Source organism: Lepidochelys kempii, chromosome 6 (assembly GCF_965140265.1).
Source record: "Lepidochelys kempii isolate rLepKem1 chromosome 6, rLepKem1.hap2, whole genome shotgun sequence".
Classification (NCBI taxonomy): domain Eukaryota; kingdom Metazoa; phylum Chordata; order Testudines; family Cheloniidae; genus Lepidochelys; species Lepidochelys kempii.
The window spans coordinates 53,728,040-53,755,826 of record NC_133261.1 but is presented as its reverse complement, the minus strand read 5'-3'; the positions used below and the strand labels follow the sequence as shown (position 1 = coordinate 53,755,826).

Below are 27,787 nucleotides of genomic sequence, written 5' to 3'. Positions count from 1 at the left end.
CCAGTCCTCGCTTACAGACAGTTTCCCAACCTGAAGCAAATACTCACCAGCAACTACACACCACACAACACAAACACCAACCCAGGAACCAAACCCTGCTACACACCCCGGTGCCAACTCTGTCCACATAGCTATTCAAGGCACACCATCATAGGACCTAACCACATCAGCCACACCGTCAAGGGCTCATTCACCTGCACATCTACCAATGTGATATATGCCATCATATGCTAGCAATGCCCCTCTGCCATGTACATTGGCCAAACCGGACAGTCTCTATGAAAAAGAATAAATGGACACAAATCTGACATCAGGAATTGTAACATTCAAAAACCAGTCGGAGAACACTTCAATCTCTTTGGTCACTCGATTACAGACCTAAAAGTGGCAATTCTTCAACAAAAAACTTCAATAACAGACTCCAATGTGAAGCTTCAGAACTGGAATTAATTTGCAAACTGGACACCATCAGATTAGGCCTGAATAAAGACTGGGAGTGGTTGGGTCATTACAAAACCTAAACCTAATTTCCCCAATACTAATTTCTCCCTTCTGTTACTCACACCTTCCTGTCAACTGTCTGTAATGCGCCACTCTTTTACCACTTCAAAAGTTATTTTTCCTCCCTTGGTATCCTGCTGTTAATTGATTTATCTCATTAGACTGACCTCACACTTGGTAAAGCAACCCCATCCTTTCATGTATTTATACCTGCTCCTGTATTTTCACTCCATGCATCTGGTGAAGTGGGTTCTAACCCACGAAAGCTTATGCCCAAATAAATTTGTTAGTCTCTAAGGTGTCACAAGGACTCCTTGTTCTTATAATGGACTAAACTTAAACACAGTATCCAAACATCCTCAAATTCAAATTCAGATCAGAATTTAACTACTGACAGCCTCTCTATATATAACAGGCTAATCCAGATGCTGGATCAAAACACCTCCACATTTTCAGAAGAGTGATTTAAAATCCAGATGCAAATTTTGCAGCTTGGACCATTTCTAATTTTTCTCCGTGTTTCTGTGGAAGGGAGGAAGAAGATATTTTCTGCTCTAGTGAACTTCCCATTCCACTCTGAAGTTAGAAAAACAAGCAGATGCTGTCTTATTATTTTGTACCAGCAGATTTCAAAACATGTTTTTAAAGCTGGAAAAGGCAGTTAAAATATGTGACTTTTTTTGCTCAAATTGAAAGAGATGTGGGGCATAAATCAGCTCTATCGAATGGTCAGTATTGAAAATATCACTCATCTTCCAACCTAAATACAGCTGTGTCACCAGTTCTATTGTAAACCCGCTTTTCGCATGCTTCTAACTCAGGCCCTGATCCTGCAACTGGATCTCTGTACCCACGCAGAGCTCCACTGACATCAAGGGGATTTCGCCAAGCCACGAAAGTCCATCCAAATGGGTCCAATTGCACTATCAGAGTATTGTTGTTAATATTTGCTCTGCACTGAAACTTAAGATAGAAAGGTCCAATATGCAATATGAATCTATTACAGCCCATTGTATCCACATAGCTGTTACAGCCTGGAAATAAATGTTAGTTTTTTATTTCTATTTCATCAATTATATATTAAAAATTTAAGTGCAAACGAATCAAAAGAAATGCATATACTAGCATGAGCACAACAGGTTACAATGAAACTCGGAAAAATATAAACAAATACGTTAAAAGAAATATTATCTATAAAAGAATGTTGCTTTCCACTGCCTTTATTATGGATTTACTCAAATCCCATTATATAAGCAGGCAGTTGTATTCTGCCCATGCTGAAGCTTCTGAGAGCCCTTCAAGGAAAACACAGGAGTTTCTTTTTACCAGAAACAAACTAACCACTAGACTATATTGCCTGTCTGAAGGTCCATCAATGCCCTAAACGTTACATGCCCCTTGTTAATGCTATCTTTAGGATGAAGGAGATACCTGGGACAGTAATTCACAGGAAAACCATAGGACTTACTGGAACTGCAATTTAGCCTTCAAGTGTCTACCCACTATAGGGGTCAATAAAAATGATTACAATCTCTACCAATTAAGCATGGAGTGCTGCCATGTATTCTCAATTTTTTAAAAGATGATATATTAAAAAAATCTAGGTCATCTTTTGTAGGAATGCTGACCTTTAAAATGCTGAGTTCACTCTTTTTTAAATGACATTTAACCATCTGCTGTTGTTATCTGATCTGGTAGAAGTGAGGTATGACACTTGGTTTCTTGAACCCTCACACTGCCACCAGTAGTATGCATGTAGTAATATCGATTCAAGCTAGCTCTGCTTAGGAATCCCAAAATTAAAAATTTTTAATTTCTTGTACTAAACACCTGGCTTTTTCCCCAAGCAAGTTACCATGGCTCCATGGGCTACTTACAACAGACAGAGTTACCACTACATAAATCACACAAAACTGTGGAAACAGGCCAAGAATCTTAGCCTTCCACTCCAAAACTATAGACCTGGACCACTTGAGCTAAAGGAGAATTTCCTTAACTAGGAGTAGTAATAGATCCTCTACCCTTCCTGTAGAGCAGCCAATAGAGGGTAACATCACACATTCAGATATATATATAGACAGTATTATAAAATATTAGTTTCCTTTTATTGGGATCATAGCCTTTATCATAGCCATAGAAAATAGGAAGTACCAAGGTCCATTAATACTCCGCTTTCTACAATTCCAAGAAACAGGTTTTGGAATACAAAACCAAGAGATGACCCCTACATGCATACAATGGGAAACTCCTGGGTGACATACTTGCCGAAAGGCCCCTTCCTCTGGATCTCCCAGTGTATTTTGTCTTGCCTGTCTGTTTAGATCATGAGTTCCCAGGGACAGAGATTATCCATTTTTCAGTGTTTTGTTGGAGCTACTGATGCTTAGCAAATAAGGACAAAATAATGTATTAATAATAGGCAGACAGAGCCTTACAGGATGCTTGAGTGATAAAATAAAAAACCTCTAGGAAAAATTTTCTCCTGACCCCAAATCAGGAAGGCAGTTTGACCCCATGCACATGAACAAGAATCAGCATGAGTAAGTATCTAAACACACAGACACCCTGAGATACCAATGGGACCCAAGTAACTCTCTGTGATTTGTTCCCCTAATTTCCCAGCAGTCTGACCACCAAAGAGCCATTAAATGGGGACCACTTGCAAGAAAAATTGTTTTTAAAAAGATGTCCATAGTCCACATTTTAAGAATGTGTGTATACCTAAGTATCTCAATTTGCACACACAAGGGCATATTTGAGTATGTAAATAGATACTTAGAGGTCTAAAAATGTATATGTGAAATTACTGAGACTGCAGACACAAACTAGGAATTTTCACATGTACATGCCTGGTTTGCAAAAGTATAATCACGTTTACAGTGCATGCAAATTTAATCATACAAATAAATGTGCAAAACATCAGCAGTCTTTTATTTTTACATCTGGCCGAACAAGGGACTTGAACTGGTGCTGACCTAGAAGCGAAAAGCTCTGAGCTTCATTGTCAGATATACCTTGAGCTACCCCAGTTGCCCTTTTCATTAAATCCAAATGGCTCTTTTTCACGATTTTGATTTCCAAAGAAAGAAAATAGGAGTCAAATAGTTTAAAATGCATTTTTGCACTGTTCCAGCTCTTAAGGCTTTGTGCTTTAAGTGGAATTTTTGCAGGTCATTAGTTTATAATGTGAACCGGTGCCTCTGGGTATTCTGAAAGGGGTGGGGGGGGAGCAACCCAAGTTATTTTGTTTAGAAATGCAGTTTCCTGGGCTGGTACAATCATTTATTTCAGCTAGAACTTCAGATACGTTTTATACACACATTTAGAGCCAGATGCTGTGTTGAGAACCAAGGTGAATGAAGTACATGCTGTGGCTTTCTGCAAGCGATATGCACCCTGAGTCTTGGATCTGAGCTCTCCCCAGTGTAACAGCTGTACATAAAGAAGTTTGTTTCAGACCAGACCCTAGTATTAACCCTCTTATCTGATACCGCCAGTGTCTCACCTTCTCGCTAGTCTTCTGGGAGTGGGAAGGCTGGCATGGAAGCACTGCTGAGACTGTTTCCACTTCCCGACTGATTTTTCTGCTCTCGTGCCTGTGAATGACACTCAGTTCTGCCTGACAGACAAGGACAGAGCAGGGTTCTGAGTGCCAATCAATGGAGCATGCCGCATGGTGTAATTGGAAAATACTCTGCTTCTGGAATAAGATGAAAATATCACTCTTAATAGAAAGCTGTGGCCAAGAGCAATGTAATTGGGGAATATTAAATTGACATACTCATTTTGTAAGGCTAATTTAAAGAACCCAGGGGTGCAGTTTTTACCAGTGACGAGCCTGAGCTATAGAGTTTGAATCCAGATCTGAACTTTGCTAGAGTTTGTGGGTGTTTGGATCTCGAAGACTGTTTCAGCTCCACCAGCTATGCTTACTTCATTCAGAAAGCATGAATGTCTGAAGAAACACTTTAGCTTTTCATTCACTAGTCTTCCTTCACCATAATCAAATCCTTCCTTATCAATTGTCCATCTAAGTTATCCATATGACCAGCTCAGTGCATAACACAGATTGCAGAACACATGTAATCAGCATTAATAAGCCAATCAGAGTGTCTGAATAACACAACCATGAGTAAGGAAATTTTTAGTAAATTTCACAGCAGAGAGGAGGGAGGAAAAAAAACAGTAAGTCCCAGAAAGGTCACCAAACAATATAGTTTTTTTCTACAGCATACACAGGAATACAGTGCAGATAGTGAAAGGTGAGACCCAGAGGGTAAGGGATTGGAGAGAGAGCCCATCACACATTCACCCTGCAGCAGCAGCTCTTGTACCGAAGGGCTGGGCCCAGCTCCCCGCACCAGGCATTGTGACTTGTCTTACTGGGTCACGGCACCACTCAGGTTTGGCCCCACCCCCACCTCCACCCCTCCTACATGGAGATGGAGTGGCAGACAGGCTGAACCTGCGCCGCTGTGCAGCAGTTCGAAACACCATTTGGTTTGGGGACCCAGCCAAATGTGTTTTTAGCAGCCATTTCCAAGATTTCACAAACTTTACAGTGGCCATGGAAAGCACGAATTTGAATAATTTCCATGCCAAAATCATAGTCCTAACCATGAGTCACAAGGCATCTTTTATTATTGTGTATCTTCCTTGGGTTCTTTATCTTTCGTGCATTCAAATTTTTGGTCCCCTCCTTATTAGTGATAAACTCAAGACAGGTATTGAATCACCCAATAAAATCTGACTAATGTGGTCAAAATTGATCAAAATAAAGGAACAAAGTTTTGCTATTTTTATTAACATTGTTCCTGAGGGGTTGATCAAATCAATCAGAAAGTCAAACCAACCGGCAATTGAATTCAGTGAAATGCACTATACTTTGTGGTCAAAATTTTCAAACATGGGAAAACTAAATCCATATTAAGAAAAGGAGGACTTGTGGCACCTGAGCATAAGTGAGCTGTAGCTCACGAAAGCTTATGCTCAAATAAATTTGTTAGTCTCTAAGGTGCCACAAGTCCTCCTTTTCTTTTTGCGGATACAGATTAACACGGCTGCTACTCTGAAATAAATCCATATTAGGGGACCTATATAACAATGATCTGATTTCAGAGGTGCTGAACGCACACACCTTCCACTGATGTCACCCAGGGTTGGAAAGTCTAGCCTGCACTCTTCCAAGCAGCCTGCAATCTTCTACCTTCCTAAACTCACGGAACTGCATGCCCAACAAAGATTCAGAACTTTTTACAATACACATCTAGCATTATGTCAAAACCAACAGCCTATAAAGCAAGTGACGTAAAGTTGTGGGTAGCAGTATGGTTGTGAATTCCACCGGCACTGTATCTTAAAAACACAACCGAGACTGAGACCTCATCGTGCTAGGCACTGTACATACAGAGAGAGAGACAGTCCCTGCCCCCAAGAGGTTATAATCTAAATAGATACGGCAAACAAAAGGTGGCACTAACAAAACTAAGGCACAGAGAGTTGAAGTGACTTGCCCAAGGTCACACCGTAGGTCAGTGGCAGAACCAGTGGCAAAACCCAGGCAAGAACCCAGTAGAGCACCCTATCCACTAGATAACACTGCTTCTCTTTATGCTTACACTCTCTCTTCCTTTCTCAATATAATTTGTTATGGGAAACTCTAGAAGCTGACATACCTTTCCAAAGATAAGTGAACATGCTGAGAAATTCTTCATATGTCTGCTCCTGGCTATTAATAAACCGCTGGAGGATACTGTTGTTTGACGGTTGCTTTTCCATCATCCACAACCATGACAGTCAAACAGGCATACCTGTTCTAAGCGGATTCTTCTGCAATGAAAAAAGGGAGAACTATATATAATAACAAAGCCTTTTTTATTCTGCAGGCAGAAAACAAATCAGAGGGTCTTTTAACTTCAGAGGGAGTTTCTCTAGTTAGCATAGAGCAGGTAAGCACTGGAATTCAGAGAATCAGCTTTTTCTCTCCTTCTGTAGGCCGTGATTCCTTCACTGGGGTTCCTGGGAGGCACAGGGAAAGGCTTTTGTAGGATTAGAGCCATAGTTATTTCAGGCACATTTAGATGACAAGTAGTGGCCTATCTGAATCCTGGGAGAAAGAAAGTGTCTATCCATAGAACAGGTACTACATGGGAAGCGCAACAGTGCTTGTATCTCCCAGAACGTCCTACCAAAGTGCTTCCATCCTGTTCAGGAGGGACTATGTCTAAGTAGTTCAGTCATACTGCCTGTCCAACCCTTACCTTCTTTGCTGAGAGGGTGCCACTTAGCACTAGTTGTGGTGCTGGATTTTAATGATAGGGACATGTGTACACAGGGAACTTGGACTGAATCCACCAGCTCATTTCATAGGTGCATCTTGTACTATATTCTCAAAGCCACTAAACCAAGCTTTGGAAGAATGTGATATTACATTATTATTTATTTGTATTGAGGTAGAACACAAAGGCCCCAATCAGCAGAAGGGACACATTGTGGAAGGCAAAGAATAAATGCCAAGGGACCTCCATGGACAATGCTCTGCCCGTCTCCAGGAATTTAACACTCTGGCTAGACAGCTGCAGCATTCCAACTGATCTTGACTCTTTCAATAGAGCATAGGGAAAGTGACAGCCCCTGAGACAGTTGCATTTCAACTACATTGAAGTTAATGTTGTACAGTGCTATGTATTATTATTATGGAAATTCAGTACATATGGGACCCGATTACCTAAAGGAGGGAATCCAGGCTAGCGTGCACACATGCATACAGTAATTTCTACATTTTACGGCAGACCCACACTCAAGTGGCCATGTGGGAGCCTAGCTGTGCATGTGTAACTACCCAGTTTGTATACACAATTTTTATAGATGTGTATGCATATTAAGCGTGCAATTATGCACAATTTTTTTCACGCTGCCCATGCCTTCTTGCCTTTTGGAAATGCGGTTGTTAATTTTCAGGGGCGTTAAGAAATAACTTTAGAGGTGAAAACCTGCTCCACTGACGTCAATGGCAATACTACCGTTCATCTCAATGGGGCTACGTTTATTTATCCCTTTATGTTGGATTTGCAGTTAAAGCAAACCCAGAACATCCAAACCACAGCATCAAAATAACCGTGAAATCTAACTCTGTCGTGCTGTTGATTGTCACAGGAGGTGATTGTTCTGAAGTTTAAAATAAACCGAAACACATAGAGCCCAAAACACAGAACTTTAAGTTTCACTAAAAACAAGCTAATATTAACCACTCTAGGCACTGACAGAGCAGACAATCATTTACCAGACGGACAACGTGGTTTATGCAAATTCTAGTGGTTTTCAAGGGGAAGCAATGCTTTTTTTTTATTTTTTTCATCACTCTTCAGTTATTAGAGTCACTACTCTAAGTAAATATCACTGTGCAAAAGGCTAAAACTTGTAAGAACTTATGAAAGAACCTCATTTGTTAATCTAAGATCTAAATACGAATGACAATGCTTTGCCCTTCTGCAGCACCTTCTAGCTAAGGATCTCTACGTGCTTTTCAAACATGAATGAATTCAACTCACAACCCTCCTGGGTGGTAGGTGCCAAGAAATATTATCCCCCTTTTACAAACAGTGAGTTAAAGTGATTTGCCAGTGAGCGAGTGGTAAAGCTGGGAATACAGCCAATTTCTCCTAATGACCCTTTGCTCTATTATATGCTAGTATCTTAGACCAGTGGTTCCCAACTTTTGAACATAAGGTAAGAGCATAAGAATGGCCCTACTGGGTCAGACCAAAGGTCCATCTAGGTCAGTATTCCGTCTTCTGACAGTGGACAGTGCCCGGTGCCCCAGAGGGAATGAACAGAACAGGTAATCATCAAGTGATCCATCCCCTGTCGCTCATTCCCAGCTTCTGGCAAACAGAGGCTAGGGACACCATTCCTGCCCATCCTGACTAATAGCCATTGATGAACCTATCCTCCATGACTTTATCTAGTTCTTTTTTGAACCCTGTTATGGTCTTGGCCTTCACAACATCCTCTGACAAAGAGTTCCACAGGATTACTGTGCGTTGTGTGAAGAAATACTTCCTTTTATTTGTTTTAAACCTGCTGCCTATTCATTTCATTTGGTGACCGCTTGTTCTTGTGTTATGAGAAGTAGTAAACAACACTTCCTTATCTACACCAGTCATGATTTTATAGACCTCAATCATATCACCCCATAGCCGTCTCTTTCCGAGCTGAAAAGTCCCAGTCTTATTAATCTCTCCTCATACGGAAGCCATTCCATACCCCTCATCATTTTTGTTGCCCTTTTCTGAACCTTTTCCAATTCCAATATATCCTTTTTGAGATGGGAGGACCACATCTGCACACAGTATTCAGGATGTGAGTGTACCATGGATTTATATAGAGGCAACATGATATTTTCTGTCCTATTAGCTATCCCTTTCTTAATTATTCCCAGCATTCTGTTCGCTTTTTTGACTACTGCTGCACACTGAGTGGATATTTTCAGAGAACTATCCACATTGACTCCAAGATCTCTTTCTTGAGTGGTAACAGCTAATTTAGACCCCATCATTTTATATGTATAGTTGGGATTACGCTTTCCAATTTGCATTACTTTGCATTTATCATTATTAAATTTCATCTGCCATTTTGTTGCCCAGTCACTGTAACTCTTTACCAAACTAAGACACCAGCTGTGTTCATCAGTGACTTCCCAATCCCCAATGGGGGCTGCGGGAAGCAGCGCGGGCCAAGGGATGTGCTGGCCGCCACTTCCCAAAGCCCCTTTCGGCCTGGAGCAGCAAACCGCGGCCAGTGGGAGCTGCGATCAGCCGAACGTGCAGACACGGCAGGTAAACAAACTGGCCCGGCCCACCAGGGAGCTTACCCTGGTGGGCCGTGGGCCAAAGGTTGCTGATCCCTGAACTAAAGATTAGGCCCAAGATGTAGTGTTTCAATCTGGATACAAACTTTCCCTAAATTTCCAGGGGTCTACTGCAGGCCTAGTAACATTAGGAGTTGGTGACTAGGAAGAATCAGGTGGATTCTTTATAGAAGCATAAGGTTCTATCAATCATAAAAAACCTCCAGTTTTCCAGATCATGAAATATACAGATAGCTTTGCATGTGGATTCTACACCCAAATGATCTGTTCATTCTAATTCTAGTCACTCTGGAGAAGTTTGGGGTTCTACGTTGCATGGGTCTGGATAATAAGGGTTGAGACTTGGACTATTACCATTCTTGAAATTGACAAGTTGTACATGACTGGAAATGTGTTAGGAAAACTGTCCCAACACTATCTACCTACATTCTCATACTGGCATATTTTTACTCCATTGTGGCTTCCTGCTGCATCCCTTCTACACCAGTCCCGTGTCTCTCTTAAATAAAGACCATCAGTTGTTTCAGACTGTGTCAGCCCTGTGCAGAAGTTTTGTGGTGCAAACAAGGGAAACCAGGCTGACCAGCAAACTCTCATTTTCATTTTTGAGCTAACCCATATCTGAACCCTTCTCTCCAAAAGCGAAAGGCTAGTGCATTCATACAATTCACAATATACAAGAGGCACCGAGCTGAACTCATATCAACAAAGCAACTGAGTTTCCCTTAGCTTAACATTCTGGATCTCCTGATGCTTGAGAATCCTTCAGGATTTCTACATTTGATGTGCCATATTTCTCGGGATGCAACTTTTTAAGGATTTGTTACGCTGTGGTACCTCCACCCAATCTAGAGGAAAAGAGACAACACAGAACCAGAAAGTTGGCAGGGATTGAAGTCAATTTTTTGTGTTGCAGAGGAGAGAATCACACTGAAGGAAGAATAGGGGCATACAGAGCCTTCCAAAGGAGGATGGCTGAGCGGTAAGATGCTCAATGACAGTCCTGAGAGACATGAGTGAGTCTTGCTCAATCTCACAGTGAAAGGCCACCACCAGTTCACCCAGCTGTAAAACAGATACCTGATCTATTGGGCTAGGGCAGTTGGACATGATGCTGGCTACATCACTCCCTTGTGTATTGTTAGCTATGACATGAATGTGCCTGAATCACACCAGCCTGATGAGCCCTTGGCTTGGGGGAACTTTGACTGCTAGGTCACCAGTTCAAATCTAGCTCAGGTTGGTATCAGCCAAAAGGCACTGTTGCATGACAGCTGTTTGGCTGCCTATGTAAAATATGTTGGAGAATTAGTCCAATTCCTAGTGGAATGTTGCTGTTGCTGACAGTCTTAATAATGAGAACAAGGCCTGAATGGACCATGGTGACTGATATCATCCTTTTTCTCCGCAGAGGCGGTCCCTCCAATACATCAAAGGAGTTATGAAGTTGCTCCTTGGGGGAAGCAGATGTCAACGACTCCTGAATTCTTTCCACTTGTTAGAAGCTCTGTAGGGAAAGTATAACTGGGTTCAAAAAATAATTAGGTAATTTCATGGAGAATAGGTCCCTCAATGGCTATTAGCCAAGGTGATCAAGGATGCAACCCCATGCTCTGGTGTCCCTAAACTTCCAACTGCCAGAAGCTGGGACTGGATGACAGGGGATGGGTCACTTGATAATTGCCCTGTTCTGTTCATTCCCTTTGAAGTATCTACACTGGCTACTGTCAGAAGACAGGATACTGGGCTAGGTGGGCCATTGATCTGACCCAGTATGGTTGTTTTTACATTCTTATGAATAGTAACAGAATAAGAATTTCTGAAAATGATGAAGCAGAAACCAATTTTTTTCTTTTAGAAAAATTTGCATTCCTTTCCTGCTCATCCATCCAAGTTACAGTAATGAGGTCACTTCAAGCTATCATTCATTAAGACTTGCTGATCATCAGCAGATTGTGCAGAATCAATTTTATTTCCCAAAATGTAGTCTTCCTCTCAGCTGTATAAACCAGACCAGAAATGTCTGCAGTGAATCCCAGAAGCAAGTTGGCTGAGTATTAGCATGATTTCAATTACACAGTTATTAATTCTACTAAACAATGAAAAATGTAGTAGCTATGAAACATGGATTTCTTGTTTTATACAGCATTTTTGAGTACTTCATTATGATTTTTAAAGCCATTATATTTTTTAAACCAGTGAAAGCAAAATGAACTTACAAATTTGTAAACTGAAAAAGCAGCAGTGCCCAACCACACATAGAAAAATCCTACATAATTCTACCGTTCAGAAATAAATATTCCACCACTGCATTATGTGGTATAGTCTCTTTGATTTTCATACAACAGGAAAAGTCACATTCCAATGCTGGGAATTTGGATCTATCAACAATCATTCTCAATCAAAACAAGTAATTAATTAGTATAGTTATTTATAGAGCACTATTTAGATGCATGGTGAGATACAGGAAGACAGAGTCACTGTCCTGAAGAGTTTATCATCTAAATCTGAATGTCTCAGGCTCCACAACTGTATTAGTTTAATGTCTGATGCTCTGTTTTCACTGTATAGTGCCTGATCCATTCCCCTACACAGTCACTCCACTACCTGTATCGGACTCAATCATTGTTTTCCAAAGCTCCTGGAGATACCCAGATTATAAAACCAAAATCTGTTCTCTTCCAGCCTAGATGACAGTGATAAGCCACATACATTTCTATAGCACCTTTCATCAGTAAAACTTACTAACTTTGCTCTTGCACCAGCAAAACTTCCATGCAAGGAACTTCCTTTGGGCTGAATTGTGGCCTGGCTAGGGTGGCACCATAGGGGCTAAAGGAAAGCAAGGCATGCAGCAGCGTAGGAGGGGAATCAGGCCAGGAAAGTCTGTTACCTCCATTCCTCATGCAGTTGGGCGGGACATGGTGGGGTATAGATGAAGCCTTGGCTACATAGCTACGCTGGCAAATTGGGAAACATACTCTGTAGCAGGTATAGACCTAATGCCGTTTACTCCCTCCCCAGAGCAGCAGTATGACCAGAAGGGAGATCGTACCTCCCTGAGTAACACTGTCCCTCCCAGGCTCCTCTAGTGGCTGTGCAACGATATGCTGTCCCTTACACAGGGCAGACTGTAATGTCACAATTTACCCCTTTGACATGAATACCATAGAAATCCCATAGATTATTAGATAGATAGTTGGATATAGATATTGCTATGACCTCCTTAATGAGGATAATGTACCACTGTCCTCTGTTGCATAGAATCAGGACAGCTGAAGTGTGCCTCATGGACCCTATACTGTTAACACATACAGACATTTCTCATTTAGCCTATGCTTCTGAAGCAAGAGTGTCTGAGTTCTGTCCGCACTGTCACAATGGTGATCAGCATGGAGGTCACCATGAAGTCTTAGGTGGCTATGGATTTGCTACAATATTATTATTATTGAAATAAACAATGAGTTAGCATCAGGTCTCTGTAGGGAAGAAGTAAATGTTAGTCTAAATTAAGCAAGTGTGCTTCATAACATGGTGCAATTGACAGATGGGTCATAAGTACCCTGCATTTCACAGTCCTATCCCTGCCTACTGGACAGCTCAAGAACCTCAGTGACAAACTCCTCGGAAAGCTGTGGTCCATCCACCTTGGCCAGAATGGCAGTCGCTGTAATATGTTTACTCACAGTAAATCATTCAGCCACTAGATGGTCCTATGTGCTGTATAGTTCCAAACAGGGTGTGGTCCCTGGTAAACAACAGAGACAAAGCTGGAACTCAAGCTGAATGGAAGCCTGTTTGTCTGTAGTTGTAGCTTTTTTCTTCCTGTTGAAGAAGAGCTTAAATTGATTCCATATATCATAATAGTCACTACAGCATGGTACCTCAAGAGAACAGAGAATAAAAGAGATATAAGAGGGGTCATGCTTAGGGATCCCTAACTTTCTCAAGACAGGAGCAACAACTTTTTAAAAACTACATTCCTCTATAGCAGTTTCACATATTGGTTGGATTGCAACACTACAGTTGTACAGAAAAACTCCCGCCCCTCCTTGTGTTACAATCCTGCCCTACCTACCTCCTCCCCCCACCCCCAGCCACCTGCAACTAGACAGCAGCTCCTGGAATGAACTTTAAAGAAGACCCTAAGCAAGCCTCTGGTTATGAGCAGGTGCAGATCAACTGAACTATATGAACGAACTCAAAGCATGGATGTTTCAGTTATGAAGGAGAAAAACTTTCAAATGATTCTTGGATGTTTCTTGTTTCAGTTCAAACTATTTTCAAGAGCTAGGGGCCTGATCCCACTGAAGTCACTGGAAGCTTCTCACTGACTTTAGTGGGAGCAGGAGCAGGTCTTTAGATGCACATGTGTACAGCACCCATTTACTTGACTGGGATTTGCTTGTGCTTTAATAATACTTGGCCCTAAATCTCATCTTTGCAGATGCCCTGCTATCTAAGATCTTTAACTGCAAGCAACCATATTGCTCTCATTTGATTGTGGAAATATTTGCCTGAGTTCAGTGCCTAATTAGTTGTTGTGCATTCCAAATGGCTTTAACAGTGCTGCCTACTTAAAAGATTATTTAGGGAAAGAAAAGAATTGGGCTGGCTACAAGGGTAAATTTCTTGTGCAGCAAACTTGTTTTTTCTAAAACCAGCAGTCACAGTCCCATGAGGTGTGACCTTTTCAGATCTCAGAGACTAAGCACTGGTGGGTTTCATCAGCTCTGGTATGGGAGGCCTCCAAAGAAACCTCATTTGCTTCAAAAGGTAATGTTGGGAATGCAGTTGGGCACTCTTTCAGATTGGGTACATCTATACAGTGAGCAACAGTACAGCAGCGAGTTCAGAGCTCGGGTCAATAGACGTGAGTTGATGGGGCTCCCACTACAGAGCTAAAAATAGCTGTGCAGACACTGAATCTTGGCCTGGAGCTTGGTCAACCCCCCTCCCTGGGCTTCAGAGCCTGAGCCCGAAAGTCTACACTGCTATTTTTAGTGCCATAGCGCCGGTGCCAGGAGCACGAGTCTGTCTCTGAGACTCGCTGCTGTAGGCAGTCTAGACATAACCCATGTCAGTGCTGAATGCCTAGCAGGGCCATCCCTAGGCAGGTACAGGGCCTGGAGCAAAAGTGATGAATCCGTCACTTCCAGGACCGACCATGCCCGGCGATGGCCAGTTGCACTGGCGGCCCGCCGGGCCCCCCAAAGCCCGGGGCTCGGAGTGGTCACCCCAATTTGCCATACCCAAGGGAGAGCTCTGATGCCCAGTAAGGTATAGTGTTAAAGGGCACTATTCTGAGGTCATTCAGGACACCATGTTACTTTTCACCAGAGCCAGTGTCAGCTCTACAGCCCTCTGACAATTGAATAAGAGACATTCTTCACTCTCCATAGCAAACTGCTGTATATTACTGCAGTGCACGGTTAGCCAACTGATGAGTTCCACCTCACAGGTGACTGCATGTCATTGGCAGATGTTTTTTGAAATTTGTAAAGCAATTTGGAATCATTTGGAATGAAGGATCATGTATTAAATGTAAGAGACATATTTCAAAGGAATTCCCGTAGAAGAAATAAACCAATTGAAACAATATGTCCAGGATATCAAGTAACCAGGGAAAGACCTGCTATCTAAATTCATTTTATTAAAATACTATTTTTAAAGGAATGGGTCTATTAAATGGATACAGTTTTTGTATGGTGCTATGCCTTTAACTGCCAAACAAATTCAGGAGGAGAATCCAACATTTTCATGTTAGGAATCTGAGTGTACTGAGCACACATAAATGTGTACAGGATTCTTCTGATTTCCCTTGTGGACAGGTGACTCTAAAACTACCTATTGCAGGATTTCATCCCCCTTCCTCTGAAGGAGCTGATCACTGGTGGAGAAAGGCAACTGGACTAAAAAGACCATTGTTCTCATCCAGTAAGGCAGTTCTTCTAATTAGCATTCTGTTGCAGGCAAAGTTTAACCTCCCTTTCCTCTGAGCCAAATTAATCATGTCAGAAAGACAAGCATTTTCTAAGGACAAGACACACTAACTGACACAAGGAGAGTAAAATGAATCTAAAATATGAGGCGAGGCACTAGAAAAAAATTGACATTTTCTTTTGACATCTGTGCACCACTTCTGCAGTCAGACCAACTTTTCCTCTGATCAGACAAACTAAAGAGGGTCAGGCTGGGTCAATACTTGGATGGAAAACTGACAAATCTCATCTAGGTGCTACTGGAATAGAAATGAACCTGATCTGAACAGCCCAGAATTTTGGGGAAGTTCGATTCTGGATCTCAACATTGTGGTTCAAGTCCATCTTTACTAATGTGATGGCCTCCGAGTGTCAGCACTGAAGCAATGTATCAACATGGATGTTACAGGACACTGTGCTGCTGGAGGTGCCATATATCAGGTGAGACATAAAGCCACCCTTATGTCTGCATTATAGTCATTAAAGGTTCCTGGCACTTTTTACAAAAGTGTATTCACCCTGATGTCCTGGCCAAATTCCAATTCAGTCTCTTTCCATTTAAATTCCCACTGCACTTTCAATTGGACATAGGGTGACCAGACAGCAAGTGTGAAAAATCGGGACAGTGGGAGGGGAGTAATAGGCACCTATATAAGACAAAGCCCTGAATATCGGGACTGTCTCTATAAAATCAGGACATCTGGTCACCCTAATTGGATACCAGATTGTTCTTAACTGTTGTGTGGAGTTGCTCTGTGATGTAAAACAGCTGCCGTGTCCCACCTTCAGAGGCTGCTGTATTTCAGTGGTAGCTGAAATGATCCCTTGCCAACCACAGAAGGGAGCTGGTGAGGCAGCTGTGAACACTGTTCCTGCGAACACTGAGTTGCTGAGTGATCATATAGGCAAGTCACTTACCCTCTCAGAGCCCCAGTTGCTCCATCTGTAAAAGGGATCTATTCTCAGGGGAGTAAGGAGGCTTAATTACGGTTTGTGTGAAAAGGATTCTAAGGAACTCTGATTAAAAGTGCCACAGAAGTGTGCAGAGTACTAATATTCTTGTAGAGCCTGATTCAGAGTCCTTTGAAGTCAATGGAAAAGTTTCTATTGACTTCAGAGGGCTTTGAAACAGAGTTTAAGCCTTCACTTACTGGGTTGCGCGCACTTACTACTTCTTTTACTCAGTTTCAATGTCATAATCTATTTATAGCCTGAGAATTCCAAGGGGAAAAAAATTATTCCAATCAAAGTGTTGAGGATTGTTTAAGTTTGTAGATATTAGAATTCCAAACGTTGTCTTTGAATTTAGCAGTGACTTTATAACATAGTAGTATCCAAAAGCTGCAACAAAAATCAGACCCCGTTGGATTGGTCACTGTACAAATATCAAATAAAAAACAGCATTTGCCCCCAATGAATTTACAATCTAAATAACAGATGTCTACTGTCACTCTGAGCTGGCTAGGCATGAACAGGTTAAACTTCTAAAGGTGCAAGATGGATTTCTTTTTGCACCATCTGAAGAAAAAAAAAACGGTCACAGACAGTTAGCCACATTAGAGGAGTACTAAGGAGCACATCTGCAAGCTAAGCATACATACCTTCTGCCTGCCTGCTTGTCCATGCCACAGCCCCTCTTTGTGCAGTCACAGAAGATTCCACAAGTGCTGAGCTTTCGAATCCCCGTTACAAACAAAAGGTTTCAGGAGGAAGCAAAAACCCTCCATCAGCCAGGTAGGTCTAATACGTTTATTGTTTTACCCAAACAAACTCTGGGTGCCAAAGTTAGAGAAAGCTTTGAGAAATGTTATCTACATGCCTCAGTAGTTGGTTGGTTTAGACTAGAGCTGTCTGGGGGGTCCAGATAGGAATCTGATCCTAAAGAATTGAGGAGTTACATTTGCTTCTCAGCCTACAAGTCTTGGGTGTGTGCTGTGGGGTTAGACCGAGGTCCTTCAGAAGGCCCTAGGTTCATCTTTTTGAACAAAATGCTGCAATGGCAAAACCATCAGAGAGGAAAATAGATGTAATCTTGTGAAGTAGTTTTTAATCCCTGCACTAAGCACCTGTGTTCCTGCCAAGATGCCAGTGATTGCAGAGTGAGGGGAGAATTCGAGAAAACAGCAGAGGGAGCATTTACCAATTAAGACTCTAGAGAGTCAGCAGGCTAACATGCTAATCAAAGCTGTTCAAACAGCATATAAAGTGCTTTGCAAATCTGTTTGTGACTAGAAGCTGACTTGGTTCACTAGATTCATGGGGTCATATCATTCATTATTTGCAACTTAGTATCCAGACAGCTACCAGGTATTGGTGAAAACAGCTATGAGTACTAAACTTTTTTTGAATTTTAGCCCAAATAATTATATATTTGAAAATTTATACTAAATAGCAATGCTTATTATTCATTATTCTCCTGTTTAAATTGCTTCAGTCATCCAATTGGAGAGCAGAAACATTATCATGTGACTTAGGTGACCAATCAAACAGCATTTATAATCAAAGAGGAGACAGTTAAGGAAAAAAAACAGTTATCTGAAAACTATACATCCCAAGCTTTTCAGTGGATATTTCTGAAAAAACAAAGACATTTTTGCTGGACATGTTGGTAACACAGGCTCACCCTAGGTTCTAATACAACCCCCACAACATGATTTTAAAGATGCAGATCTGTATCCACTAGGCACGACAGGATGTTTCAAATCATTTCAGCCAACTCAGTTTTAAAAAGCACCTTTATTCTTTATCCTCATGTAGACAGACTCCTGTTTGAATCCCTCCACGTATTCTCCCTTCTCAACCACATCAAATTCAAGCTTCTTATTACCACTTTCTACACTTTACACAGTATTGCCAGTCCCAAGCATTCCAAAATCATGACTCAAGCCCGAAAAAATCATAAGATTTTAAAAAGTAATATATTCAAGGTTCTTTTTATTTTTCTTCTGGCTTTTGAGCCTTTAGCGTGCACACAGATCACGCCCTCACGATTTTCTTCCGACTATGAGGGCTACAAACTTACTTTTTCTTTTAAAATGAAAACTGAGATTCTCATCAAACCACGTGACCTGAAGCTGGGGTTTAATAAAAATACTAGATAGCATAACAATCACAGTAAAATCACAAGATTTGGCAACACTGCCTACATAACTCTGCCCCCACCCCACTTAGCCTTAACTATAAGAGACAAGGGCAGATAAGATTTTGTCACGGATATTTTTCGTAAAAGTCACAGACAGGTCACGGGCAATAAAGAAAAATTCACAGAAGCCCATGACTTGTCCCTGACTTTTACTAAAAATAACCCTGACAAAATAGGGAGCCCAGCTGTGGGGTCCCACACCACCTGCAAGGGTTGGGCAGCTGTGGGGGCTGCTCCAAGCTCTGGGTGCCCATACCGCCTATGGGGGCTCGGAGCTCCAGAGTTTCCCACCTCGGAGCTCCAGGGTACCCACGCCACCTGTGGAGGCTGGGAGCTCTGAAGGACCCTGAGCACCATGACGGCTCAGAGCTGGGGAACCCCCACACCCTGCGGCGGCCAGAAGCTGCGGCGGCCCCACTGCGGCTAGGAGCTGTGGCCCACTGCCTGTGTTGGCTGGGAGCTCCAGGGTCCCTCGCTGCACACAGAGTCCAGGAGCTGTGGCCCCACATCCACGGCAGCTAGGGGCTGCGGCCCCGCTGCCCATGGCAGCTGGGAACTCTGCGGGGCCCTCAGTACCCATAGCCACATGGAGCTGCAGGGTCTCCCCATTGCCCGCTGCAGCCAGGAGCTGTGACCCTGCTGCCTGTAGCAGCTGGGAACTCCGTGGAGCCCCGGCACCCGCGGCCACAGGGGCATGGGGACTCTGCAGCTTCTGGCTGACAAGGCTGAATTCACGGAGGTCGCTGGAAGTAACGGATTCCATGACTTCTGTGACCTCCATGAAAAAATCGTAGCTTTACTTACACCCATCTTCTGCTCCACCAATGGTGCCAGGACAAATGCTCATTTGTCCATTTCCCCCCACAATCATCTTCCATCTTGCCCCCTACCCGTGGAACATATCCATGGAACACTCCTGAACCACCACCCTCTCTTCTTATACGAAACCTTTCTCTCCTTTACTCATTGAACCGCTCACTTATGCAGAATGCAGGTGTCTAATGTTGGACATGAGGGATGTGAGATCTCTGGAATTCAAGCTAGTAATTGCTGTTGGGAGATGACAAGGGGAAAGGAAAATTAAGTGGGTTTATTTAACAAAAAAACTTGTAACCAACAAGCTGTTTCTATCAAGGTTTGTGCCTGCCATCACCTCAATCAATCAACCTGTGTTCTCCATGTCCACTGAAGTAGGATAAGAAGTAATGGGCTTAATCTGCAGCAAGGGAGATTTAGGTTAGATATTAAGAAAAACTTTCTATCTACAAGGGTAGCTAAGCTCTGGAATCGTCTTCCAAGGGAGTTTGTGGAATTCCCATCACTGGCAGTTTTTATGAACAGGTTACATGAACACCTGTCAGGGATGGTCTACATATACTTAATCCTGCTTCAGCTCAGGGGTCAGGCCTTGATGATTTCTAGAGGTCCCTTTTAGCCCTACATTTGTATGATTCGATGATTGAATGGCACAATCCTGTTATGACAAAAGGATGCTGCAAATAAATTAGTCAATCTTTTCCATCTCTAATTTCTCTGATCCCCAGAGGTGAATGGAAGAATGGACCCTTCAGTGTTATTTTCCAACATGCTTTGTAAATTTACACATTATTTTAAAGTGAGGATTTAGAATAAAGAAAGCAAATGCAAAACATTCCATTAGAACCTGTCTCAAAGAAGCAGGTAGTGAATGACAAAAGCAAATAACAAATACTAACAACAAAGAAATTGAGCACAATATGAAAACCAACAAAAAACAACTTGGGATTTTCAAACCAAACAGAAGGTGATTAGCTACTGAACACAGGCAGTTTGATACTGTGGGTCAAATTCCTCCCTGAACTACTATGACCTCCTCCTCTAGGACCTTCATAACACCCACATGGTGACATTAAGTCTAACATGAATTTGGCCCACACATTTAAATAAATTTTACCGTATTTTTATTGTGATTTCTCAAATTTCTCAATGTTCAAATGGATTTTCACTGAAAAATATTACAGTACATCAGGTCTTTTGTGTGTATGGAGAATAGAGTCATTTTTGGACTGCCTGGACTTAAATGTTTCCTCACTCGCAGACTCCAGATTATTTAATAGGGGGTTGTGAATTGTAATCCACAAGCAAGCATTTTATTTACTCTGCAACAAGTATCTTTCTGATGCCTGGATGAGCCACTATCATGTTTACGCCAAGCTCAGTCCATATTCTAAACCAGGGATCGGCAACCTTTGGCAAGCGGCCCATCAGGGAAATCTGCTGGTGGGCCGGGACAGTTTTACCTGCAGCATCCACAGGTTCGGCCAATCGCAGCTGCCACTGGCAGCGGTTCGCTGTTCCAGACCAATGGGGGCTGCACATCCCTTGACCAGTGCCGTTTCCTGCGGCCCTCATTGGCCTGGGGCTGCCGATCCCTGATTTAGAATATGGACTGAGTTTGGCGTAAACATGATATTGGCCCATCCAGGCATCAGAAAGATACCTGTGGCAGAGTAAATAAAATGCTTGCTTGCGGATTACAATTCACAGCCCCCTATTCAATAATCTGGAGTCTGCGAGTAAGGAAACATTTAAGTCCAGGCAGTCCAAAAATGACTCTGTTCTCCATACACACAAAAGACCTGATGTACTGTAATATTTTTCAGTGAAAATCCATTTGAACATTGAGAAATTTGAGAATTCACAATAAATTGGCAACCTTTGGCAAGCGGCCCATCAGGGAAATCTGCTGTTGGGCCGGAACAGTTTGTTTACCTGCAGCATCTGCAGGTTCGGCTGATCGCAGTTTCCACTGGCCGCAGTTCGCTGTTCCAAACCAATGGGGGCTGCGGGAAGCGGTGACCAGCACATCCCTGGACCCGTGCCGCTTCCTGCGGCCCCCATTGGCCTGGAGCTGCGATCGGCCAAACCTGTGGATGCTGCAGGTAGACAAACCATCCCAGCCCGCCAGCGGATTTCCCTGACACACAGCATGCCAAAGGTTGCTGATCCCTGTTCTAAACAATATGACTAGGGTGAAAAAGGAAAAACCTACAAAACTGGATTTTCCCATCAGCATACTGGTGTTTAAGTTTTTGTAACCCAGACCAGGGCTTCCCAAACTTTTTCTTTCTGAGCCCCCCCCCCCCCCCTCGCCCCACATGCTATAAAAACTCCACAGCTACAACAACTATTTTTCTGCATATAAAAACCAGCGTCAGCGTTAGGGGGGTAACAAGCAGGGCAGTTGCCTGGGGCCCCGTGAAGCTAAGCTGCTCAGGCTTTGGCTTAAGCCGCAGGTGGCAGGACTTTGGCTTTCTGCCCTGGGCCCCAGTGAATCTCACACCAGCCCTGGCTGGCAGACCCCCTCAACCTGCTCGTGGCCCCCCAGGGGGCCCGGGACACTGGTTGAGAACTGCTGAACCAAACTATATGGAGGATCTTTGTGCTCTGCCCCCTTTGTGCTCTGCCACGTGCACTGTGCAAAATAGGGCAAGGAAAATAAACCAGTCTCTGTGGCACCCGGAGTGTACTAGGAGTTTCAGGGAGAGAAATGGAGAGGAGATACACCCTCCGCCTGTCCAGGGGTGCAGCCTGCAGTGTGATGTCTTCGCGAACGCTACCCTGGGGAAACTAAGGCACAAAGGCAGCCCAGCCACTTGCCCCCAGTCCCAGGTCAGCATCCGAGCCAGAAACAGAGCCCAAAGCAGACAGGACTGCCCTGCCTCCGGGACAATGCACGCTGCGATCTGAAGCTGGGAGGCGGTCGAGCAGCCGCCCCTGCCCCTGACATGATGTTGACAAACACCGGGAGGGATCCCCCCCGCCCCGTCTAGCCACCCCCATGCCCTAGCGCGTCTCCCGAGCCCAGATCGGTCTGCAGCCTCCCTCCTCTCCCATCTCACGGCTTTCACCAGACCTCTGCTCTCACCTCACGAGCCTGCAGCTGAACCCTTCACACCCCGGCTCTGACAACCCCCTACCTGAAACCCACTCTGCGGAGGCCACGGCAAAGCGGCACCGTCCTCCGGCTCACGCAGCTGCTGGGAAATGTAGTTCCCTCCGCCGGGCAGTTCCTATTGGGAGATTGAAGCTAACGAGAGAGAAAGAACTACAGTTCCCAGAAGGGCTGTGACTCCAAGTGTCTCTTCAAAAGCAATCCCGGCTGGTAGCCAGCGTAGGTACAGAATGGTTCTGCTATAGGTCTATTGGGGTTGGGAATGTGAACAAATAGGGGAAATATTCTTTATTAACATTTGAAGTATCAGCAGTAATTAAATACAACAAAACCTGACCTCAGCAACCAACCAACCAACAGGCTGAGATTAGTTACTTAGTAGAGATGGTGTCCATTTAAAGATCAAACTAACAGCCCAGGGCGGGCCTGGTTCTCCCACCTTTACCCACACAAGTGGTATTTGCTCAAGTGAGTAGTGCCAATCAATGGAGTAAATGTTACTTAACATATGCAAAAGTTATAGAGTCCAATCCAGAGTTATTATCCAAGCACCAAATTCAGCCTGTGAATACATTTTAAGGAAATATTTTGTTTATGCTCAGTCTTGTTGAATTATAGAATAATTTGAAACTACATCCTGGAGAAGCTGATGCAGTGAACCATGACGTGGTAGTTAGCACTAGGTACAAAAAAAACAGGACACCTGGGATGATCCTGAGCCCACAAAACTGGACAGTTGGGAGTATGTACTGAGCACTCTTTCAGATTTCCAAGGGCTGCTATGTTAAAAAAAGGATGATCCTGGGACAATCTGGACAGGTGGCAACCCTAGTTAGAGTCTAGCAAATAAATTCATAACAAATTGATTTGCAGATGATTCAGGTGGAGAGGGGAGATTTCTGTAGATTGTGATTTACTCAGCTTAATTTGTTTTTCAAAATATTGCGCCAAATAATTTCTGTGACTAATTCTTGGTCTATAGCTCACCTATAAGTAGGGTTGATATTCAAAATGCAAACTTTTAATTGAACACGTAAGTCACATGGTATGTTTCTGTTCTCCGACTGGGCATGACTCTGAGAACTGTTTCTGGTTCAGATAGTCATGATTACTAATTCAGAATTTGCCTTTCACGAACATTCTGCAATATTCACCCTTTCAGTGAACATTCTCTCCCCATTCCCTCTGTTATACTTGTTACCTAGTAAGTTCACAGAAAAGGGTCACAAATGCAGTCAAATATTCAGAGGGGTTAATTTTTTACAATATTCACCCAGTTCTGGCATAATTCCTTATTTAGATTTTAATAGCTCTTATATTGCGCTTTTCATTTGTAGATCTCAAAGCATTTTACAAAGCTGAGTAAATATCATTACTCCATTTTATAGGTGGGGATCCTGAGGTACAGAATTGACATGGTTTGTCCAAGATTACAATCAGTCAGGTACCGAGCTGATCACCTTGACATTGTTTAAAGTGTGCCTGATGTGGTTTTCTATATCTTTTTTTTTTTTCAGATATTGACGGTACCATGATGCAATCACCAGACATAATGTCCCTGCAAATGATATCAGCCATTAATAATTCATCCTTGATTCAGCCAGGCTTTTCTCTGCTGAATTTTGATGGGCAAGTTTTCTTTTTTGGACAGAAAGGCTGGCCAAAGAGATCTTGCCCCACTGGAGTTTTTCTCCTTGACTTAAAAAAAAATGAGCTCAAATTGAAGCCTGCATTTTTCTCTAAGGATTCCTGCTATCTTCCCCCTCTCCGTTACCCTGCTGTCTGCGCTGTCAGGGGCAGAACAGAGTCTGAGAAATGCCAGTATGTCATCCATGGTGGGAAAACGCCAAACAATGAACTATCTGATAAGATTTATGTTATGGGTATAGTATGCAAGCCTAGCAAGAAAATCACCTTTAAATGCACTGAGAAAGAGTTAGTTGGGGATGTTCCTGAAGCCAGATATGGTCATACCATTAATACAGTTCATAGCCGAGGTAAAAGCATGAGTGTTATATTTGGGGGAAGGTCATATATCCCTCTTGGACAAAGAACCACAGAAAAATGGAATAGTGTAGTAGACTGTATGCCCCATGTGTTTTTGGTTGATTTTGAGTTTGGATGCTGTACCTCATACATCCTTCCAGAGCTTCAGGATGGACTTTCTTTCCATGTCTCCATTGCCAGAAATGATACCATCTACATCCTAGGGGGTCATTCTCTTGAAAATAACATCAGACCCCCCAACTTATACAGACTAAAAATTGACCTGCCACTAGGCAGCCCATCTGTGAGCTGCACCATCTTGCCTGGGGGGATCTCTGTCTCCAGTGCTCTTGTGACTCAGACTGGCGATAAAGAGTTTGTCATGGTTGGGGGCTACCAGTGTGACAACCAGAAGAGGATGTTTTGTAATACAATCACTTTAGAAGATAACAACATAGAGATTGTGGAAAGGGAGACCCCAGAGTGGACACCAGATATTAAACACTGCAAGATATGGTTTGGTAGTGATATGGGTAATGGGGCCATATTGCTTGGTATACCGGGAGACAACAAGCAGCTAATTTCAGATGCAAACTACTTTTACATTTTGAGATGTGGAGGAGCAAGAGATGAGGAGGAGGAGGCTGCACAAACTTGCAGTCAGACATCTACAGAAGACCCAGGGGACTCCACTCCATTTGAAGATTCAGAGGAGTTCTGTTTTAGTGCCGAAGCCAATAGTTTTGATGATGATGATATTGACACCTATAATGAAGATGATGAAGAAGATGAATCAGAAACAGGCTACTGGATCACCTGCTCTGCCAACTGTGACATTGACATCAACACTTGGGTCCCTTTCTATTCGACTGAACTCAACAAGCCAGCTATGATCTACTGTTCCAATGGAGATGGCCATTGGGTCCATGCTCAGTGTATGGACCTATCTGAGGGCATGCTCATACGTCTTTCAGAGGCAAATATCAAGTACTTCTGCAATGAGCATGTTGATCTTGCTAGAGGGCTGCAAACCCCAAAGAAGGTTCTGCCTGTGAAAAAACAACCTATGAAACCATTGCGCAGAAAAACATCCATGAAGATAGCAACTCCAGTGAAAAAATCTTTTCTTCGGAGGTTATTTGAGTAGATTTGAGCTAATGATTAAGGTTCAGCTAGGATTAAATGAAGAAATCACAAACCAAAGATAGTTAATGATGGTGGCAACAGAATTTAATATTAGAGCTCCTAATGGTGTTTTATTTTATTAATTTTAATTATTAGATTATTTCAGTTTACTGTAGCTCACAAATCGATGTTTATTATGTGTATTGTGGTAGCATCCAGTTTTCCTAATCATGATTAGTGCCCCATTGTGTTGGGCACTATACAAACACATAGGATCATATTCAGATAGCCTTCCTCAAATAGAATAGTACATTACTTCATAAATATCCCCATTGACTTTAAAGAAAACATTTGAAGAGTAAGGCACTACCCTGTGTAAAAAATGATCTAGACTCTGGTCCAAAAGGAAGCACAGTGTTACCAATATTCCTTTTGCAAATCAATCTATTCAATCAGTAGAACTAGAAATATAAGGTCTAATTCATGACTGCATTGCTCCAGTTTTACACTAATCTAACATCAGTTTAAGTCGTCTGATTTTAATTCATTAAATTGGAGTAATGCAGTGTTAGTTCAGGCCCATTGTATCAAAAATATGAAGGCATCAAGGGCCAGTTTTCAAAAGGGATCTCTAATTTGGGAAGCCTCTGTTTTGGGGCACCTAATTTTGGACCTAATTTTGATTTTGAAAGGTGCTGGGCAGCCACAGATGAGTACCAGCTGGAATTGTGGAAGCTCAGCTCACCAGAAAATCAGGCCACTTATTTAGGTGCCTAAATATTTGTTTTGTTTTCATTTTTCAAGGTGGGGCTCATGGACAAGCCCTCCCCATTTAAAAAAGATCAATTTGTTCAGCCTGCCATTTGTGTTTGTATTTTAAAATGTATAATGAACTAATAAAGTTTATAATAAAAATGGCCTTTACGTTTGTTTCCACCTATTATGTGGGTAGCTAAGTACTATGACTCTCAGGTTGGAAATAGCTCTGTCTTCATTTGCAAACAATGACTATAATTGCTATTGTATATATATCTGAGATGCCTATCTGAAGTCTGATAAAGAGCCTGATTCTGCAGCTGCTCCATGCCCAGAATTCCCATTGACTTCAAAAGAAGTTCCTCACATTGAACAGGACTTTTATGATTTCCTTTGGGTCCACTACTACCCTGCTATTTCTTTACCCTGCCCCCCACCCCCAGCCCTCACCCCCAGGATGACTCTGCAGTGTGTGAAAGTATTGAAATATAGATTGTAATTCATAGCAGTTCATTTTGCCAACAGGCCATTGTGAGGGGTGGAAACTAATACCGTTGTGTGCTCAAAGCAAAATGGGCAGATTGAATTCAGATTGCAAAAGTCACTGTCAAGGTTGACTGGCCCAATATTTTATTAACTTTTTGTGGTGTCTTATATTACCTGTTTGTAAAGTCCCTATAAGTCTTAAATTTATTTTATTTTATTTTCGTTACTGTTCCAGTTCACTTTAAAAAAATATCAGTATCATCAGATCAACACTTGTGAGCCTACAATACTAGAGCTGTGTGTTCATAGTCCAATTCACATGTCTGGCCCTTGGATAAAAAGGAAAAACAACATGAGCAGACCAGCACTCTTGAGCAACCTGTGCAGCTCTGGCCACGTTCAACCCTTACAAACCAGTATATGTAGTCAAACATTCCTGAGCAACCCTATAGTCACCAGGGACACTCATGTCCAACCCAACAATAACATTCAGTATGCACATAAGCAACAGAGGAAAACAAAGATCTACAATAAACAAACGTCAGTTTCCAGCTTCTAAGTGCGTTAGGGGCTGCAGTGCAGAAAGGGTCATAACTCAGAAGTGAGTCAACCCGATTCTCCTCTCATACTAATTTTACACTAGTGTAACTCCATTGGCTTCAATGATATTACTCCTTTTTCATGCCAGCATAAATGAGAGCAGAATTAAGCTCAATATGTTGTTCCAAAGAACATGAAAAATATCCCTGAAAATTGGTAGAAATTTGGCTGCCAACATCCATATTCTGTAGGTTAGACTCTACTCTGCTAAGGCCACACTGTTCTGGAGACATAAACGGCCAGAAACAATCTCCAGGGAATAACTCCCACACCGTGGTGGCATAGATGACTTTTGCCACACTGCCACCACCACATCCTGCAGCATGAGATCACATCAGAGGAATGATTAATGGTAGGAGGGGTCATGGCCAAAGTTCTCTGTGCTCAGGCTATTCTGAACTACATAG

General features: G+C 42.6%; 2 protein-coding genes across 12 annotated transcripts in view; one reads left to right on the top strand and one right to left on the bottom strand.

Moving 5' to 3' along the window:
* IFTAP (intraflagellar transport associated protein) overlaps nt 1-22,518 on the bottom strand; it is a 58,747-nt gene extending 36,229 nt beyond the window's left edge. The window contains exons 1-4 of one of the 11 annotated variants that reach the window (XM_073348010.1): nt 22,401-22,510; nt 16,953-19,543; nt 13,057-13,195; nt 6,177-6,330 (exon numbers count right to left, since the gene is read on the bottom strand). In XM_073348010.1, coding sequence (XP_073204111.1) covers nt 6,177-6,282 — 106 coding nt within the window. In that variant the 5' untranslated portion in view covers nt 6,283-6,330; nt 13,057-13,195; nt 16,953-19,543; nt 22,401-22,510. Of the gene's footprint in view, nt 1-4,006; nt 4,161-6,176; nt 6,331-13,056; nt 13,196-16,952; nt 20,459-22,400 lie in introns of those variants that run through there. The other 10 variants (XM_073348011.1, XM_073348014.1, XM_073348012.1 and 7 more) reach the window with 10 other exon arrangements.
* Nucleotides 22,519-23,958: 1,440 nt separating this feature from the next.
* RAG2 (recombination activating 2) lies at nt 23,959-25,560 on the top strand. Its single transcript, XM_073350666.1, has one exon. The coding sequence runs from the start codon at nt 23,959-23,961 to the stop codon at nt 25,558-25,560; it is 1,602 nt and encodes a 533-aa protein (XP_073206767.1).
* The last annotated feature ends 2,227 nt before the right edge of the window (nt 25,561-27,787 follow it).

What these genes read in the sequence shown, in the direction of transcription:
- RAG2 (XM_073350666.1), top strand. Translation starts at nt 23,959, where the DNA reads ATGATGCAATCACCAGACATAATGTCCCTGCAAATGATATCAGCCATT.